General features: G+C 31.1%; 1 protein-coding gene across 4 annotated transcripts in view; it reads left to right on the top strand.

Annotated features, from left to right (window-relative positions):
- The window catches only part of LOC129965905 (neuroligin-4, X-linked-like), a 308,615-nt gene that overhangs the window by 256,228 nt on the left and 33,663 nt on the right, over nucleotides 1–18,724 (top strand). For all 4 annotated transcript variants that reach the window (XM_056080180.1, XM_056080181.1, XM_056080183.1 and 1 more), the window contains exons 3-4: nucleotides 14,445–14,630; nucleotides 16,576–17,368. In XM_056080180.1, coding sequence (XP_055936155.1) covers nucleotides 14,445–14,630; nucleotides 16,576–17,368 — 979 coding nt within the window. The remainder of the gene's footprint in view (nucleotides 1–14,444; nucleotides 14,631–16,575; nucleotides 17,369–18,724) is intronic.

Below are 18,724 nucleotides of genomic sequence, written 5' to 3'. Positions count from 1 at the left end.
TCATTTTGGTATGAAGCTAATTCTTTATATTAACATTTTTAAAAACATTGTCTGAAATAATTAATAATAAAGGTAAATATGTGTTGGGGCTCTAAAGGTCAGACCGTTCGACTTAAAATTATCAAATTATTCCTAGGAGAGTGGGATTATATAATTCTGATCAATTTTCAAATTTTAGTTAGAGTTTCACCTAAGGAAAAATCAAGCTGAATTTTGAAATTTGTCTGCTATAATTTCCAAAACTATTATTGAATAAATATGAACTTTAAACTGTTTTAAAATTCAAAAAAAATGTTTTTAATGATATCAATTAAATAATTATAAAATAAAGGAAATAAACACAACCAGTTTTCCTGCGGAACCAATTTAGCCCCAAAAGAGCTTAGTAAATAAATAAAATTAAGTGAAAAACACCTAATATATAACAATATTTTTGATTAATTATCTTGGTTATTTTTCACTTTTAATTAGCTTTAATAAGATGATTTTACTTAACTTATTCGTCATTTTTTTACTTTAAAATTATCTCTTAAAATAAATATTTTTATGTAAAATATCATTCAGCTGCAATTTTTATGAAGATTATTTTCTCTTGATTTTACTCTACATCAATTAAATGTCAAATTGAGGTTCGGTTGAAAATCGAATGTTTTATACGGGGTATTATTTAGCAAAAGTGTGAAACTTCTTGTATAATATTTCCTGAATTTTCATTAATACATAGCATTCATAGAAGTATACAATAACCAAACAAACACATACTTTATATGAAATGAAATCTTCGCATATGCAATAAGTTTATGAATCTTATCATTGTCTTTAATAAATCTTTTGTCTAAAGGGAGACGATGAGTAATGCTTTGCTATAAAAGAGAGTAATTCAGTATCATGCTAAATATATATATATATATATAAAATGAATACCTACTTTTATTCCAACAAAACCTCTAACTAAAAATTTTAGAAGAAATGAAATAACAATAAAAATTAATTAATACATAGGCGACTATTTATCGAATTTACATGAATTTTAAAATAAGATTCGAATTGCAAAATATGGAATATGAGGATTGAAGGATTATATTAAATACATGATTGCCCTGGACTAAGTTATTATATTTTCTTAATTATACTCGTTTATTAATCATAAACTACGTAAATCAAATCATGCAATTCATGCATTAGGCCTGTTTTCTTTAATTAGTGGGTCGTTTGATGGTTCGTTTCTGGATACCACAGAGGGGAGGATACTCAGAGGGTTGAAAAATTTCTGTTATGATGATTTGTTTTCACTATCTTGGTGGATATAGAAATGTTAATGGGTTGGCTACTCCGAACAATATGAAAGGGTGCGCCTCCTAAGGGAGGTGTTGTACCGTAACCGGTGATAATCTTAGCATTCAATAATAGTCCCCTCTTCGCAGTGATCCACACGTTCATTTCTTTTGTATGCCTATGGGAAGACTTTGGTGATTTCTTTAATGAAAGTGAATGTTTTTGTAATTATTTGTCAGCATTGTTTAGTGTCATTATTCATTTTAGAAATGCTTAAAAAAGTAGAATATATGTTACTCTTTTACAACTTTGTTTCCGATTTACTTCTAGTTTTATTCATATCCTGCTTATTTTACTTATCATTTATCACAACGTCTATGAAAGTCAACTACATGATATGACTTTCAAATTTTCAAATATGTAATATTCCAAAGCTTATATAAACATATAGTTTATGTTTCAAGTTGCAATATTATTCTATATATTATCATAAACATACAAAATAGACAATCAACAAAAAATATGGAGAGAATAAATAAAGCACAGTAAGAAATGAAATGGAGTAGAAAGCTTAAGAAATGCGGTTGAATGGCAAAGATAGATTACAGTGAGAATATATATCTTCGCCGTCAAAAATACTGCCCCCCCCCAAAAAAAAAAGTGAAACTGAAATATACCTCATCTGAGGGAGCCAGACATTATTCTACCCTTCAAAAGAAAGCAAACTGAAAAAAAAGGCAATAAACATAAGGCAACTATTTATTCACCGAAAAGCACCGAAAGAAAAAGTGTATTGTTCAAAGTATTCTCATTTCTTGACCATTTGATGGAGTACGGCATCTTCCGGTTCCTGAGATCTACGTTTTCACTTTTTTATACTTAAAAGGGAAGGAAATATATCTCAGAAATTTCCTTTTACATGTGTTTCATTTCTTTTTAACAATGCACGCACGGATTTTGGGTATTTTTATTATTATTTTGCAAGTGTGGTTGAGTTAAAATATTGTTATTTTCAAAACCTAAATAGAGAATACAGCTAGTAATCTAGCATTATTTTTAATTTGGAGTACGGTTGTAAATTTTAGTAATTAAAACTTTTCTTTAGAGTAGGCACGGGAGTTTTAACAATAGATCCGTTTTCCATTTAAGGAAGCCGTAGCAGTAGAATAGAAGTTCTTTTCAATGAAGCTAATCAGCTTCTTCTATTATTACCTTCTATTTTATATTTGTTTTATGCAACAGAAGTTGGAATTTTATGTTAAAATTATACTTCCTAATTTTCCTTCTTTTATAATTGAAAATATCCAAGTATTAGTATGCTATGTTTTAACTAATAATAGTCTTAAAATTATCGCTTTATCTCATTATAATCCATTTGTGGTTAAGGGGTTAAAGAAGTACAATTTATGAACTTGAATAAAAAAAAATAGATAATAGATTCTGTCTTCTGATTTTATTCTTAACAGCATTATGTAAAAGCAAACATCTACTTGACCACTAGCACTGCAATTTTCGATGCTTTCTATTCGTTTTTACTAATTATTCCTCCAAGAGAAATAAGTATTATCAAAATTTACCCCTGAAAACTCCAGAAAGGCAATATAACCATATATATGAATATGTTATCGTTAAAGTATGAAATCCGTTATTTTATAGAATACCTAGTTATTCCATGAAATAATTGATCGTGTCCGTTAAAGTGTAAAACTCTCTTGTATTTCATGGTTTAACTAGTTATTTCATAGAATAACGATCTGCAGTCCGTTAAAGTGTAAAATAATCTATATCATATATCTCGCACGACAAATACATTTACCTTCCACCCCTACTGCATTTATGTTTGTGTTTGTTTGTTTTAGAAATAAAAAATGTTTTTGTTTTAGAAATAATGTTCTTTGTAATTCCAAGTGTCATTTTAGTAATCCTTGTTGTAACAAATGATTTTATGGTACGTTTCCATAAATACCATTTATACGCTGCATAAATTAGATAAATTGCTTCTTTTTCATTTTAATTGTCTATCATTAGTTTAATTTCATTTTAGATAAATTGTTTATTTTACACTTTAACTGTCTCTCATTAGTTAATTTATAGAATATCTAGTTATTTCATAAAATAACACTTTAACTAAAGTGTCAAATTAATAACATATTACACATTTTAACTGACACTATCAGTTATTTCATGGAATAACTAGGTATTCTATGAAATAACTGCATTATATATTTTAATGACAACATATATAATCCACCAGGGACACCTTAGATATGGGCATTATTCTCGCTTCCGCAATATGTACTTTAATCTTATGTGGTTGAGTTGCCTCCACTTTCAGAATATAAGTACTACCTACAGCAAGTACGTTTTATCAGGAAAGGAGTTGTACTGTTGGTACCAAGAGATATCGTACCAAACTACATATCGGGAAGGCATCTTATGTGTAGATTATCGTGTCATACTAATATTTGGAAAAATCTTAATGTTAGTTTGGCATGTGTTAATTAATAGTAATCTTAAAATTCTCGTTTTCTCTCATTTTAATCAAACTGTGGTCAAGTGGTTAAAAGAGTAATTTATGAACTAGAATCAGAGAAATACGTTACGGATTCTGTCCTCTAAGTTCATTTTTAACAGCATTATGTAAAGGCAATCAGAACAATGTGCGTTTTAGCATTGACATTTTAACTGTTTTCTATTAGTGCTTACCCATTTTTTCCTATAAGTTAAATACGTATTAGGAAAATCTACCTCTGAAGATTCCAGGAAAACAATAAAAGAATATGGAAAATAATTCAGTAGGAGTACATCTGATATAGGCATGATTGTTGGTTCTAGCTTCCGCAGTATATACGTTAATCTTGAGAGTTTAAGTTGCACCCACTTTCGTTTGTGTCGGATTGAATTGAGCGAGGATAGAACCTGGAGCCTTATGGTTCTCGGCCGAGTAGCATGACCACAATACAAAAGCAATTGTTCGTGTAGCATAGCTGTTAATGGGCTTATAAGCCTTCATCACAGACCCTCCCTCCAGTGAGTCGGAGGTGAGACGAACGATATGGCTGTTGAGTAATGATGTATTAGCTATTGATTCTAATGTGTCTGTACCCATTTGAGCAGCACCAAGCGTTATGGCGAGATGGTGTGGTTGCTGTTGCTGCGTCAAGTAAGTCTGAAGACTTTGGTTTGCTGTGTGTAGATGGCGCCACAACAGCTGTACGAAAGTTGAAGGATCATCGTCTGAGGTCACCAATGTGGTGAATTGGTGTGAGCGAGGGTAGAATCTGGGACCTTGTGGTTCGCAGCCGAGTAACATGGCGACAATGCAAAAGCAATTGCTCGTGTAATGTAGCTGTTAACTGGCTTATAAGCTTTCACCACATATTATAGGAAGTCCTACCTAATTCAAGTACATTTTATCATGGAAGTAATTGTAATGTGGGATTGCATTATATTCCATTTCCATGTTCGGAAATGACCATAAGCACACAACATTAATTCCCACCTTTGTGATGTCGCTATAACGAATCGATTCAGCCTATCCTGAATGTCTAGGCAAGGCTGGGTGCAGCTGTGCCTAGATATACTGGAATTATATCAGATATCTAACATAAATGCTAAAATGGCACACTAAGGTCGCTTTGAACAACAAATAAAACTACATGCCAAATTTTCCATCATGGCTTCTTGATTCATATATTTCACCAGATACGCTAGACCAGGTCTAGCGTCAGACCTAGACCAAGTAGGAGAATCTTCATCATATGCTTGACTAGAAAATTAGAATCTTCATCATTGAACAACTAAGTTCTGAATTATTTCTTATTCTTTGTTTAGCGCCAAGAATAATTCATAAAACGGAAATAGGGATAAACGAATTTTCAACGGAAGCCAAGTAAACAATCAAAGTTGTTGTTTGTTTCTTATGGCACTTGCCACTGACAAGCCCGCTGTTACGAAGACAGCGATTTAAGCCTGAGGTGGACGTCTCTTATTTTTTATAGCAGCGCCAACTAGGGCCAAGAGTACGACTTTGCCACTCACGCATCAATCATTCGCTTGCACAACCCCTTTTTACAGGAGGGCACATTCACACATCTCACAGATAGAACAACCATGCCCAAACCGGGACTCGAACCCGGGACGCCCAGATCACGGGGAAGACGCGCTACCCCTATGCCAGGACGTCGGCAAACAATCAAAGTATCAATGTTAAACAAAAGTCATCTTTAGATTAGTTGAATGCAAAATCATTAGCTTTTAGAGAAATATAAGATTTAATAAATCCAATCATAAAAGCAATGTCTACCTTATTTTTTATTACTTCATAAAAATAATAAAAAAAATGATAAAATAATTTAATCATTTCGAAAATACTTTCTCGTATAACCAAATTTCAAGTTATTAAAATCCATGCAACATTTTTTTTCTTTGTCCTCGAGGTTTATTTCCCCCTATGCATGATTAATGTTTTTACACGAAGTAATTTTATCCTGCAACTTCTGAAACAAATGGCCTTTATTAAAACCAACGCTTCAAACTTTTACAAGCCTTATTACTGACAAAGAGTCACTGAGATTAAAAATGGGGTAAAAAATAATATTTTCCTGAAGTTAATTTGTTTCTTGGAAAGGACGTTTGGCATAACAAAGAATCTGCTTCTTATCTTAGTAGCGTAACACGTCCATTAGAAGTCGTTTTGTGACCTCATAAACACCTCTAATGGTTTCCATAACAAGATGCGTTGCTATTGAAGTGTTTATGTACAAGCCCCATAATAAAAGCCAGATAGCGGCGAAAGCTTAATGGACGGTCCCGTGCTGGAAAATAGTGTTACTTGTAGCACCAAGAGGGAAAAATTTAAACCATCGTATTCAGAGAGAACTCTTAAAATGAGATTAACTTGCTCTTTTTTCAAGAAAAAGTGTCAAGTCTTTTGCTTTGATACGTCGGAGTAGAGAGATCTAAAACTTTTATTTTTATGTTGATGCCTCACTCGAGATGTTTTTGCATAAAATATATTTCTCGCTTTAAAAGTTTGGGTTTCAAACTTAAAACTGATTATCTAACTAAATATAATTGATGATGATTTTATTTACAGAGTAGCTCGTGTTTTATATTTGATTTTTTTCAAGTCATTTTAATAAAACTTGTAATGCTATAGTTTAAGAAATGTTTCAACTTTTTTTCCATATTCAATAAAGTTAATTAACTTTTTAATTTTTTTTCAGAAGGGATATTTTAAATAATTTTAATTTTGACTTTAGATATTATGTATTCAATATAATGAATAGGTATTTAAAAAAAGTAGATTTAAAATATTTATTTCAAAAGAATTATTAAAAAATATAATGTTACTTACATTACAACTTACATCGGGTGACAAAAAATTCAAATTTTTACATATAAACCAGGTAAATCGGCGTTTTTATTTGTTTACGAAGAATGGCCGATCCCTTAGGAAAAATTGTTTTACTTAGGAAAAATGTATACTTATCTAAAGTCATAATCTAAAGAATGAACTAATTGATGCAGCATAGGACACATTTCATAGTGAGTTCAACATATTTACACCTGAAACAATTCGTATAAGATGATTTAGTTTTGATTGGCATTATGACTGAAGGCATGAATTGACTTTAGCAATGCATGGTCCATAAATGTTTGCCTGAAATTTCAAAAAATATGCCGGAAATTGAGAAAGAATGACAGGTGATTAACTATATCGCATATACGTCAGTATTGTTTATGGGATGTATCTTTGCCTAAATGTTGAAGAATGCTTCTTTATTTTCTAATTCTGACTTTTTAATAATCTTTCGTAATATGTATATTTTCCCCTGACAATTATTGTGAAGGATTCGTTCAAACATCAGTCAGAAAAAGGGAAAGTATCTTAAGTCAATAAATTTGCCTTTCAATATTTCAGAAAATTTTACAAAATATTATTAAAATTGAACTTTGTGTCTTTATAGATGAATCTAAGAAAAAAAAAATATTTTACTCATTGACACTTTTTTGCTTTCGGGACCGTATAAAAAGTAATTTTTGTTACTTTACTCTCTATAGCAGCCAAAGTATTTGATGAAAATTTGAAGTTGAAAGTATATGAATAATATCAATCATTCAGGAATTAAATACTTATTCCATTTCTCAAAGATATCTTAAATGTCCTTTCATTTTAATAAAATAAGTATGTATTAAATTATTTATATCGCATTTAATTATCTATATACATAAATTTAATTATAATTTGAAAGACCGAAGCAAAATAATTATTTTTGAAATTATCTTGTCAAAATTAAGTCTTGTGTGATAATAATAAATTAATAGAGTCAAATTGGAAATTCGATAATGATTAACATTCTTGCTTTCGATTTTGATCCATTCTGAAAAATTCTGTTCTTCGTCTATCAAAATAAAGCATCTACCAAACTCATATCTGTAACTTCCGCTTATATATAAAAGGAATTCATCATTTAATGTATGTATCAAAGCTGCAAGTATACGTAATATCCTTAATGTCCTATTGAGATTTCAAGGCATGTCTCTTCCCTCTAAGAAGTAAATCAAACATATATTACTCCAGAAATCAAAAAGAATAAACGGTTCAATAAACTGCCACTATCTTAACTACTTTCAATTTTTCATGGAAGAATTACTTTTCTTCCATCGATTTTGCTAATTATTATCTCAAGTGGAAAATAATTAATTGCCTGCAGTTTTTGTCGAACTATCATTCGAGCAATTAAATTTTCTAATCGATTGATTTAACAGCCAATTAAAATGGGAGTTCCAGTCAAACACTACATCAGTAGAAGCCATTGGCACAGGATTCAGTGGGACTCATTGCCTTCACAACGGCTAATTACTTTTCTTTCCTGTCTTTAATTCGCCTTATTAACCCCTCTTTATTATGTGTCCTCCGTGAGATACATTAAATTCAGTTTGAAAATAATTATTCTACCTTCAGTTGTAGATTGTTTTTGACTTAACAATAATTAAAGGTCAGAATTTATAAATTAGAAAGTTCTAAATATAGCATAAAAATCCTCTTATTCTGCATATGATAAATATTGCAATGTAAGTAGAAATACAAAGAAAGTGAAATAAATAATGAAACATTTCGATTCCGAATAAATGCACAAAATAAAAATCGCCTCATTGGGCTCATTACTTTTGAAAACCCTTAGTCCAAATTTCTTAAAATAGATTGTTTTAGAGAAACTGATTTCCTGTTTCTCTGGATGCCAAATATTTTATACAAAAATAATAAAAGCATAATCAATTATTAAAGTATAAAAATGTACCGAAATACCTTAAAAAATAATAAAGATAAAATACTAAAAATAAATGTGAGTAATAATAGATATTTGTATTCCAGACTAGATTCCATAAATCAGAAATTTCTGAGAGAAATGTATTTTTTTTTTTTTTTGTTGTTGTTGAAAGAAAAAATAAAAGGACAAAAACTAAGAACTAGATAATAATAACAAATATTAACAAAAAATAAGAATAGTGAAAAAAAAGGAAATTCTACATTTATTTAGAGGCATATGGGCACTTAAACCTTTTGATAATACCTGCTTCCATTTTACACATTTCGTTAAAAATGTACATGTTTCTTTTTCATTTTTTTTTTTTCATCATAATTTATAGAAGTCTTACCCTGATATTTTTCGTTTGTTTTCATTTGCTATCATTTTTAGAACATTTTATAATTTTTGATTTGAGTTTTTTTTAAATGTTTTTTTTTAATTTTAATTAAGATAAACTACAACCATGCTCATTGAAAAAATATTAATAAACTGACAAAAATTACGCATTTAAAAAAAAAAAATTGGAAATACTATTTAATTATTTCCTTCAATTTTCAAAAATGTAAATTCAATTTTCCAATTTATTTCCAGTATGCCATTTAAAACATATTAAAATGCAAGGCTTTTAGATGCTAATTAAAGTTGTAGTGAAGAGGGACGCATGGTATTGTGCGGATGAAAACACCGGCTTTTCAGAATCATATTTTATTGAGATTTCGTCTAGATTCCCCATCATAAAATACACAGACACATCAAATTACAAACACATACTTAACATGGAAGAATAAAATATCACATAGTTTCAAGTTGGCTTGCAAACTATCACAGAGTAGTGATGTTTTACTTATTAACTGAAAGGCATCAGGGGAACTATATAAATACTCCGTCTCAAAGTGCCATCTAGGGGCAAATGTTGAGAATATATATATATATATGTGTGTGTGTGTGTGTGTGTGTTGTGTGTGTGTGTGTACATATATATATATATATATATATATATATATATATGTGTGTGTGTGTGTGTGTGTACATATATATATATATATATATATATATATATATATGTAGAGGTATGTTAACTCTGGCTCGAAAAACATGCCTCTACTAATCGGATTATATATCAAATTAAATATCTCTCACGGGCCCTAGGGGAAAGCCCGGTTGAGATTAATGCGTAGAGATGGCTCATATTAAGAGAATCACACACTAATTTAACATAAACAAATTTAATGAACTGGACGAACGGCTGGGCCGCTTTACATCGAGGGACGCTAGTACAGTACCGAACACAGTTCTTAGAGCGGGAATCAGATAGCTTCTTATTGGCTGTTGAGAGACGACGCGAGCGCCGTTAGGATGACACTCCGTACCGCGAACGCCGCTAGGATGACGCTCCGTACCGCTAACGCCGCTAGGGGGACGCTCCGTACACTACAATCGGCCGTCCTGATGATCTTGACGTCCTCGTCAATCTGAGAAAGAATCTGAAAAACTCAAAAAAGAAAATTTTAGATTTTTGCAAAATTTTTAGATTTTGTAAAGTAGATGCTTTATGCAGTTGTAGACCAAGGCTTCATATAATCTGCTGCTGTAGAAGTATGGTTGGGGCCTTCGTGGATTCCCACTTTCTCCACTAGGTACCTCTCGTGTGGCTTCTTCGCTGTGATGCGATAGGGACCATGGAACTTCGGGCGAAGCTTCAAACCACTGCCGAATTGGGTCCTCTGTATGGCCACTAAGTCACCTGGATTATATGGAGTAGCTTTCTTCCTGCGCTTGTTGTAAGCTCTTTTATTCTCTTCTTGGAGGTGCAAGATATTCTGTCGCGCTTCTTCGTGGATGTCCTCGCGGCTGTCGATGACCATTTGCTCATATTCTTCCTGTAGGATATCGAGAATTTTCTGGTCATTTTTATGCCTCATTTGCACACCGATCATGAGTTCGAAAGGAGTAAATTTTGTACTCCGTGGAGCAGTAGAGTTAAATACACGTTGTGCTGCTTGAACATGAGTGTACCATTTCGTGGGATCATTGATGGAAAGTTTGGCAAGCAGGGGGATAAGAGTTCCATGAACCCTTTCCACTTGTCCATTTCCTCGAGGTATTCCTGTGGTGATTTGAATGTGATTAATATTTTGATTCGCGCAATAGTTTGTAAATTCCTTGGAGGTAAATGCGGAACCTTTATCCGTGATGATGCGCATAGGATTTCCGAACACTGCTTCCTGCAATTGCAGTTTCGTAATTGCATCATTTGCAGTTACACCTTTAACAGGATATAACCAAACAAACTTTGAGAATGCATCTATTATAGTAAGAATATGATTATAATTTTTATTGGTTGACACTAAGGGTCCAATAAAGTCAACATGGTAAGTACTTATAGGAAAGTTTTCCTTCGGAATAGGATGTAAGAACCCTTCAGGTTTACCACGCTTCCGGTTGACTAGGATGCATTCGACACAGTTCTGTATTACCGATTCAATACTTTTTTGCATATTCGGGAAAAAATAGTCACGTTCGATAATGTTTTTAGTTTTCTCCACGGCGAAGTGCCCTTTTGAATGCGCGTTCTTAATTATTTCGTGTTTCATTAGATCAGGTATTACAAGCAAACGACGGTTGTCCTGACATTTATACAGAATGTTATTTTGTACCACGAAATCAACTTGGTTGTTATCTTTACATAATTCTTTCAATTTTTTTATGTATTCATCTGACATCTGTGCCACTTGCACTCGCGCTGTTAAATCATCACAAAGTGCAGTCATGACTGTTGGGTATCTACTAAGTGAATCAACGTGACGCATTTGACTACCTGAGCGATGTACTATCTCATAATCGAAATCTTTTTTATTTTCATTTATGGGAGAAGTTGAATTATTATCATTTTTATTGGGAAAAGTATTTTTAAGATCTAAATAACTATTAGATGGTAAAATGCATTCAAAAGAAATATTAGTATCAACAGCTGCTAAAACTCTTTTCGTTACTGACTTTTTATTAACATGACTAATATCTATCGCCACTAACGGAAGACTGACAATTGAACTGTTCGCTAATTTAATTTTTGTGCTACGTCCTACATAATTTAATTTCTTTACATATTTAGGATTAATAATCATTAATACGCTTCCGCTATCAACCAAAGCTTTAATAGGAACGTCGTTTACAATAATATCTGCGTATTCCAACTCAGCGATTATTAATTCTTGTGGAATTTCATTTGATTTTAACACGGAGTTTACAGGATTTGAGTTATGGGATCTTCCCTGATTGTTATGTTGTCTAGCATCAACATTTTGGGAACAGAATTTTATTAAATGCGATGAAGAATTACATTTAAAACAAGTTTTCCTATCAATATTTCCACCGTGTACATTATCATTATTTTGGCGGGAATTATTGACGCGCGGCCTTGAGCTGTAGTCATGTGTATATCTACTCTCTTCCCAAAACAAACTTTTATTTCTTGCGCGAAAGTAAATGTCTATTTCTTTTGCTAACATCAGCGGTTTTAACCAGTCGGAGCCTTGTTTGATCAAAATGTGCTCGGATGTGTCCTTGTCAAGAGTGCTGGTTAATTTATCGGTTACAATTAGTTCACAAAGGGTCGCGAAATCTTTCACTTTTCTTAGTTCCAAATAATATTCTAAATTTGCTTTTAATCTTGAGACGAATTGCACGTGATTTTCCCCTTTAAATCTTTTGGCGGCTTGAAAGTTATCCCAACATTCTTTAGCAGATGGTTGGAATTCTCTTAACACTATTCTTTTGATTTCGTCATAATCTTTTATTTCGCTTTCGTTCGCGTATAACAAAACATGTCGGCATTTCTCACCTAACAAATTTAGAAGGACTTCGGCTTTGTATTCAGTTTTAACCTGTTTTGTTTCGAAAGCACGTTCCAAAATATTGAAAAACAAATTGAAATTTTCTGATTTAGTTGGTATTGGCATTGTTAATATGCGGATGCTTTTAATTATTTGTTCGATGGACTCCGCATGATTTTCTTGAGGAGGTCCGTTAGGACTACTTATTCCGGTCGCTTGAACGTTTCTCATACTTTCTTCATGAGCTAAAGTTAGTTTTAATTTTTCTAATTCAAACTGTCTTTCCTTTTCACGCGCTTTTTCTGCCTCTTCACGCGCTCTTTCTGCCTCTTCACGCGCTCGTTCGGCCTCTATTTTTCCGCGTTCCTCTGCTTCTATTTTTTCGCGTTCCTCTACAGTTGAAATGATAATGTCTTTAACAAATTCCAAATCATCTTTAGCCGCTTGGCTATTTTCTATAATTTGTTTAAGCTTCACAATATTTGTTTTTTCCGGAACTACCTCACCTATTGCTTCAGCGACAATAATTAAATCTTTCTTTTTTGTATTTTTAAACATTTTGAATATGCCTTTATTTTTCCTAATAACAAATGCTAATATAATAACGATAATAATAATAATGCTAATATTTCTTCAAAACAGAAATTTCTAAAATAAACACATTCAAGCAGTTTCTTTTTCTTGAAAAAGTCATTCACAAATATACAAATCTTAAAATAAATGCTTGCAAGATTCTTTAATCAAAATGATATTTTGTAAAATTCTCCTACCTGTTCTTCTTCAATTATATCCGTTGAGATAATATGCAGGAACTTCACAATTTGTCTGCCACTGCCGAAGCGAAGATTTGCTTGAAAAATTTGTCGACCACTGCCGAGCCGAAGATTTTCTTGAAATATTTTGTCGGCCACTGCCGATCCGAAGACTTTTCTTGAAATATTTTGTCGGCCACTGCCGATCCGAAGACTTTTCTTGAAATATTTTGTCGGCCACTGCCGATCCGAAGATAATTCGACGAAAACTAATGGCGAAATTCCCAGCTTCTTACAGGATCGAAGATTATTTTTCTATTTCCGAGGTCATTGCACTCCGGACCGAGCCCCCACATGTAGAGGTATGTTAACTCTGGCTCGAAAAACATGCCTCTACTAATCGGATTATATATCAAATTAAATATCTCTCACGGGCCCTAGGGGAAAGCCCGGTTGAGATTAATGCGTAGAGATGGCTCATATTAAGAGAATCACACACTAATTTAACATAAACAAATTTAATGAACTGGACGAACGGCTGGGCCGCTTTACATCGAGGGACGCTAGTACAGTACCGAACACAGTTCTTAGAGCGGGAATCAGATAGCTTCTTATTGGCTGTTGAGAGACGACGCGAGCGCCGTTAGGATGACACTCCGTACCGCGAACGCCGCTAGGATGACGCTCCGTACCGCTAACGCCGCTAGGGGGACGCTCCGTACACTACATATATATATATATATATATATATATATATATATATATATATATATATATATATATATATATATATATATATATATATATATATATATATATATATATATATATATATATATATGTGTGTGTGTGTGTGTGTGTTGTGTGTGTGTGTACATATATATATATATATATATATATATATATATATATATATATATATATATATACCACTCGTTACAAAGTATTATATTATTTATAAAACTTTAAATCTGCCATTGATAAGTTAATGTTTTTATACATGATAACTATGAAACATTATATAATATGTTCAGTTGGTTTATTGAACATGAAATTAAAAAGGTATAAATAAATAAATTCTCAATTTATGGTTTCAGCGTATTCAGTGTTTCTATAAGTCTTGTATTAAAACTCTTTCTGAATAGTTCTTTTGTTGTCTGGATGTAATAATATAATATTTTAAGTGAAGTCATGAATTATAATTTTCAAAATGTTTCGAAAATATCATTACAGTCTTATCGTTTTTTTTTTTGTTTTGTTTTTTTCAGGATTCTTACCAGCGTTTGATGGAACTGCAAGAGGAAATTATGGTTTAATGGACCAAGTTGCAGCTCTGCATTGGATACAAGAAAATATTGCAGAATTTGGAGGTGATGCAAATAATGTTACATTGTTTGGACAGGGGCATGGAGCAGCCTGTGTAAATTTCTTAATGATATCTCCCATGGCTCGAGGTAAACAAAAAAAAAATATTTATTATTAACAAAAATTATTATTATATCAATGAATTCATGTATAAAAACTAAATACATAAAAATTAAATTTATGAACATCATTGTGAAAAAATAGTTCTTTGTTTTATTCCTTAACTAGCCGCCTTTGGCGACCAGCCGGTTCGCCAATCTTAATGTTCGTTAAAATTTTAATAATTAAATATTTTACGCAATTCCTACTTTAATAGATTCTTCATCAAAATATTTTAAAACTTCAGATGTTGATAGTCATATAATTCACTCATAATATTATAAAGGCCTTCAATCATAACGTAATATGTATCTCTCTAATTTTCTGTTAGCTCTCGTAGAATTTATGCTTTAAATTAGAGTGGAAAGAATTTATCTGCAATTAATATAATAATATTTTTTACTGAAACAAAGCATTTTTTTTATAATATGATTACTGATAACAGAGTCAGTGAGTGTTTAAACTTTATGGGCACTAAAGAATATCTTTCTTAATTTATGTAATATCTCAAGAATTTGTCAATAAAATTTTCTCAGATTCATCATGAACAGATCGATTTACTAACAATGTTTAATTTTAAATGCATCAAATACTAAGAAAATAAAATGAATCGTTTAAAATAATCGGTCGAAAACAGGTTTTAAAAAAACTACTTAGAAAAACGATGTACTTAAAATTATAAGCATATACAAAAAATATATAACTAACATAAATACAATTTAATTACAAAAGCATGCAACTAACATAAATACAATTTAATTACAAAAGCATGCAACTAACCTAAAAATAATTTAAAGCAAGAATCATCCGTTGATAATATTGTCAACAATCAGAACACAATGCGCATGCGTGAATTTTTTTACGCCAGTTGCGGTAACGCTATGCAGATTAGAAATTTTTAATTTGCTTTATTCTGTGTTACTGGAATACAAAAGTACTTCAGAATGAAACTGAAAGATCGATTAATTAACAGTGTTTAATTTTAAATGCATAAAACATTAAGAAAATAAATAGAATCGTTTGAAATAATCGGCCGAAAAATGTTAACCCTAGCCTCATTACGGTTGGGAAAAACTGAAGCCTTACTCATTTGGCGTTGAGGAAAATGAAAAGAGTTTTTGGCGGGAAATTGGTATTTAATTAATAATTACAATTCTAATTAAAAATTCATAAAAAGGGACCCCAGGTGCACATTCACGACCTCTAAGGTATACATGTACCAAATTTGGTAGCTGTAGGTCAAATGGTCTGGCCTGTAGAGCGCCAATACACGCACACACACACACACACATTGAGCATTATATAAGTATAGAAAAATATAATCAATAAATTTCAGATTTTATTCTTAAAAATCCACACAACGTTTAAAGGCGTTTACAAAACAGGTTGCGCTTTAGACGCTTTTCGATTTACATAATAAATAAAATTATTCTGAAATATTGAATCATAAATTTTATTTAATAGATTTTTATTTATAAATTATGATATTTAATATATTTACCGTATCAAAATTTTTTTATGAATAATTATAAAAATAACTATTGAAAGCGAGTATCAATACATCAAGAACATCCTATTCCTTCCTATTAAAGATAAATCATAATTTAAAAATTTATAAATAATTACTAATAGAAAAATAAAAATGCCATTTAAATCTTCCAAAATGGCATAGATTGGATTTGCTAAAGCTGATTCTGAAGAATAAATTTATCTTGAAAAATTTAAGTTAGAAGTTTAAAATGAACAGATCTCAGGTTTTTTTTTGCCATGGTTGTTTTCTTAATTATTTATATGGTATGGTCATGGTCATATGTCATGTCTGGTGTTTTTATATTTTTTATTTTCATTAGATTTATATATAGGTATTTGACTTTAAATCAGTAACATTGCAATTATATAATGGATTAATTCTTACTTTCTTATACATTTAAATAGGATTGTTCCAAAGAGCTATCATGCAAAGTGGTTCGGCTTTTAGTCCATGGGCCCTCGCACGGGATGCAGCTACATTCACCCGCTATTTGGCATCTGTGCTAGATTGTCCAACTCGGGATAATACAGCGCTGGTGGACTGTATACGACAACGCTCAATATCTGACATCATGCGAGTACAACTGGATATCCCGGATTATCTGACAGCATTTGGACCAACCATTGATGGCATTGTGATTCCCAATGAACCTGCTGTCCTTATGAAGAACTATAAAGATCTTTTCGGCCAGTATGACTTGTTATTTGGTGTGACCAAGATTGAATCGTATTTCAGATTCTCCGCTCACGAAGAAAAGTTCGGAATTGATTCAGTTCGCAGAGACCGGATATTTAGAACCTTAGTCAGAAATGTTTTCACCTTCCATCTTCAGGAAATTTATTTGACCATATTAAATGAGTATACAGATTGGCTACATCCGGAACAACATCCCCTGAATATCTTCGAAACTACGGTAGAAGCTCTGAGTGATGTACTGACTGTGGCACCTATGTTGAAGGCTGGAAATTACCATTCAATGTCTCATGCGTCTAAGACATTTTTCTATGTGTTTGACCACCAAACGGAGGAAAGTGATTACTCACCAAGAATGGGATGCGTCAGTGGAGAGGAACTGAATTACATTTTCGGAGCACCTTTAGTGTCTAGTTTGTCTCACTTCAGTACCAATTACACGAGATCAGAATATTCCTTGGCAAGAGCGGTTATGACGTATTGGTCTAATTTTGCTAAAACTGGGTAAGTTTCGTTTCTGCATATAATAATGCAATATTATTTAAAATATCAAACTGAAATTTAAAAAAAAAATGTTTAAAACTTCATTAATGTTATAATGTATTACAATAAGAAATATATAAAATATATTAGCATTTGAACAGGAAAAGCTTAATGGAGTATTGTTGTCCTATGAACATATTTATATAATTCTTGTTGTAAAAACATGAAGAACGAACACATATTTTTGAAATAAGAGTTTTTTTATGACAATCCTTCTTTCACAATATTCTTTCATGCATTTATGGTTCTGCTGAATACAGAATGAAAATTATGAGAAATTTATTTAATCAAATTTACACAAATTGCTATAGAAGAAAAAAGAATTAATTTAAAAAAAAAACCCCAAAATATAAAAATACATAAAATACTTAAAAAATTGCGTTTGGTATTTTTATTCTTTCATATTTTTTTATAAATACAATGTGAAATAAAAATTTAAAAAATTAAAATTCTTTAATTTACGATAAATGTTTGATTTAACTCAATACAAAGGATGGGAAAAAATTGAGTTTCCCAAATGCAACGAATTTAGTAATTCATCATAATTTAAATATGATATAAATGTGTCGAAATTTTTTCATCAACTTAAAAATTATTATTGTACTATGAAAGCGGAATACTTAAATAACGTAAAAAATTGCCAGTGTTAGAATAACCTTTTAAGTATTTAACTTCAGATCATATTAGAGCTTTCAAAATATCTAAATACTTTTTATTCAAAATTTTACTTTTTTTTTTTTTTAAGACACAACATTTATTTAGGAGAGTTTTGGTAAATTTCCACTTAAACTGAGATGCAATTAATTACTTCGGTATAAAATTTAGAATTAACAAATCTCTATAGTTAAATAAGAAAATTAATTGAGATAAAAATTTTATATTATAGCATAGAATTCTGTTAATGGAAAATATTTACTTAGGCATCTGAGAAAGATTTTTGTTTTGAAAAGGGTTGGACAATATTTTGTGAAAGAAAAAAATTGATATTCAGATTAAAGGAAAAATAGTTAAATTCATATACCACCTTAAATATATTTTAGAAATGCGTACACCATTATCCTTATTTTTTAAAATGAGTTTTATTAAATAAAAAAAATAGAAGTTTATTCCCTTTGAATCCATGCTTTGATAAAACTTAAGGCGTAAAGGAAAGAAAATATTATCTTTCATCAAATATTTTATTTTTGAATAATTTATTATTTTATTCAAAACTTAATTAAACGATTGCACCATTTTGTTAACTGGGATAATTTTGTGAATGTTGGCTTAAACCATTACAAAACATGCAGTAATTTTTATGTGTTTACAAAGATAAAA

Source organism: Argiope bruennichi, chromosome 4, assembly GCF_947563725.1.
Source record: "Argiope bruennichi chromosome 4, qqArgBrue1.1, whole genome shotgun sequence".
Taxonomy (NCBI): domain Eukaryota; kingdom Metazoa; phylum Arthropoda; class Arachnida; order Araneae; family Araneidae; genus Argiope; species Argiope bruennichi.
The sequence above is the reverse complement of the archived record's forward strand: the minus strand, read 5'-3'. Positions and strand labels throughout refer to the sequence as shown.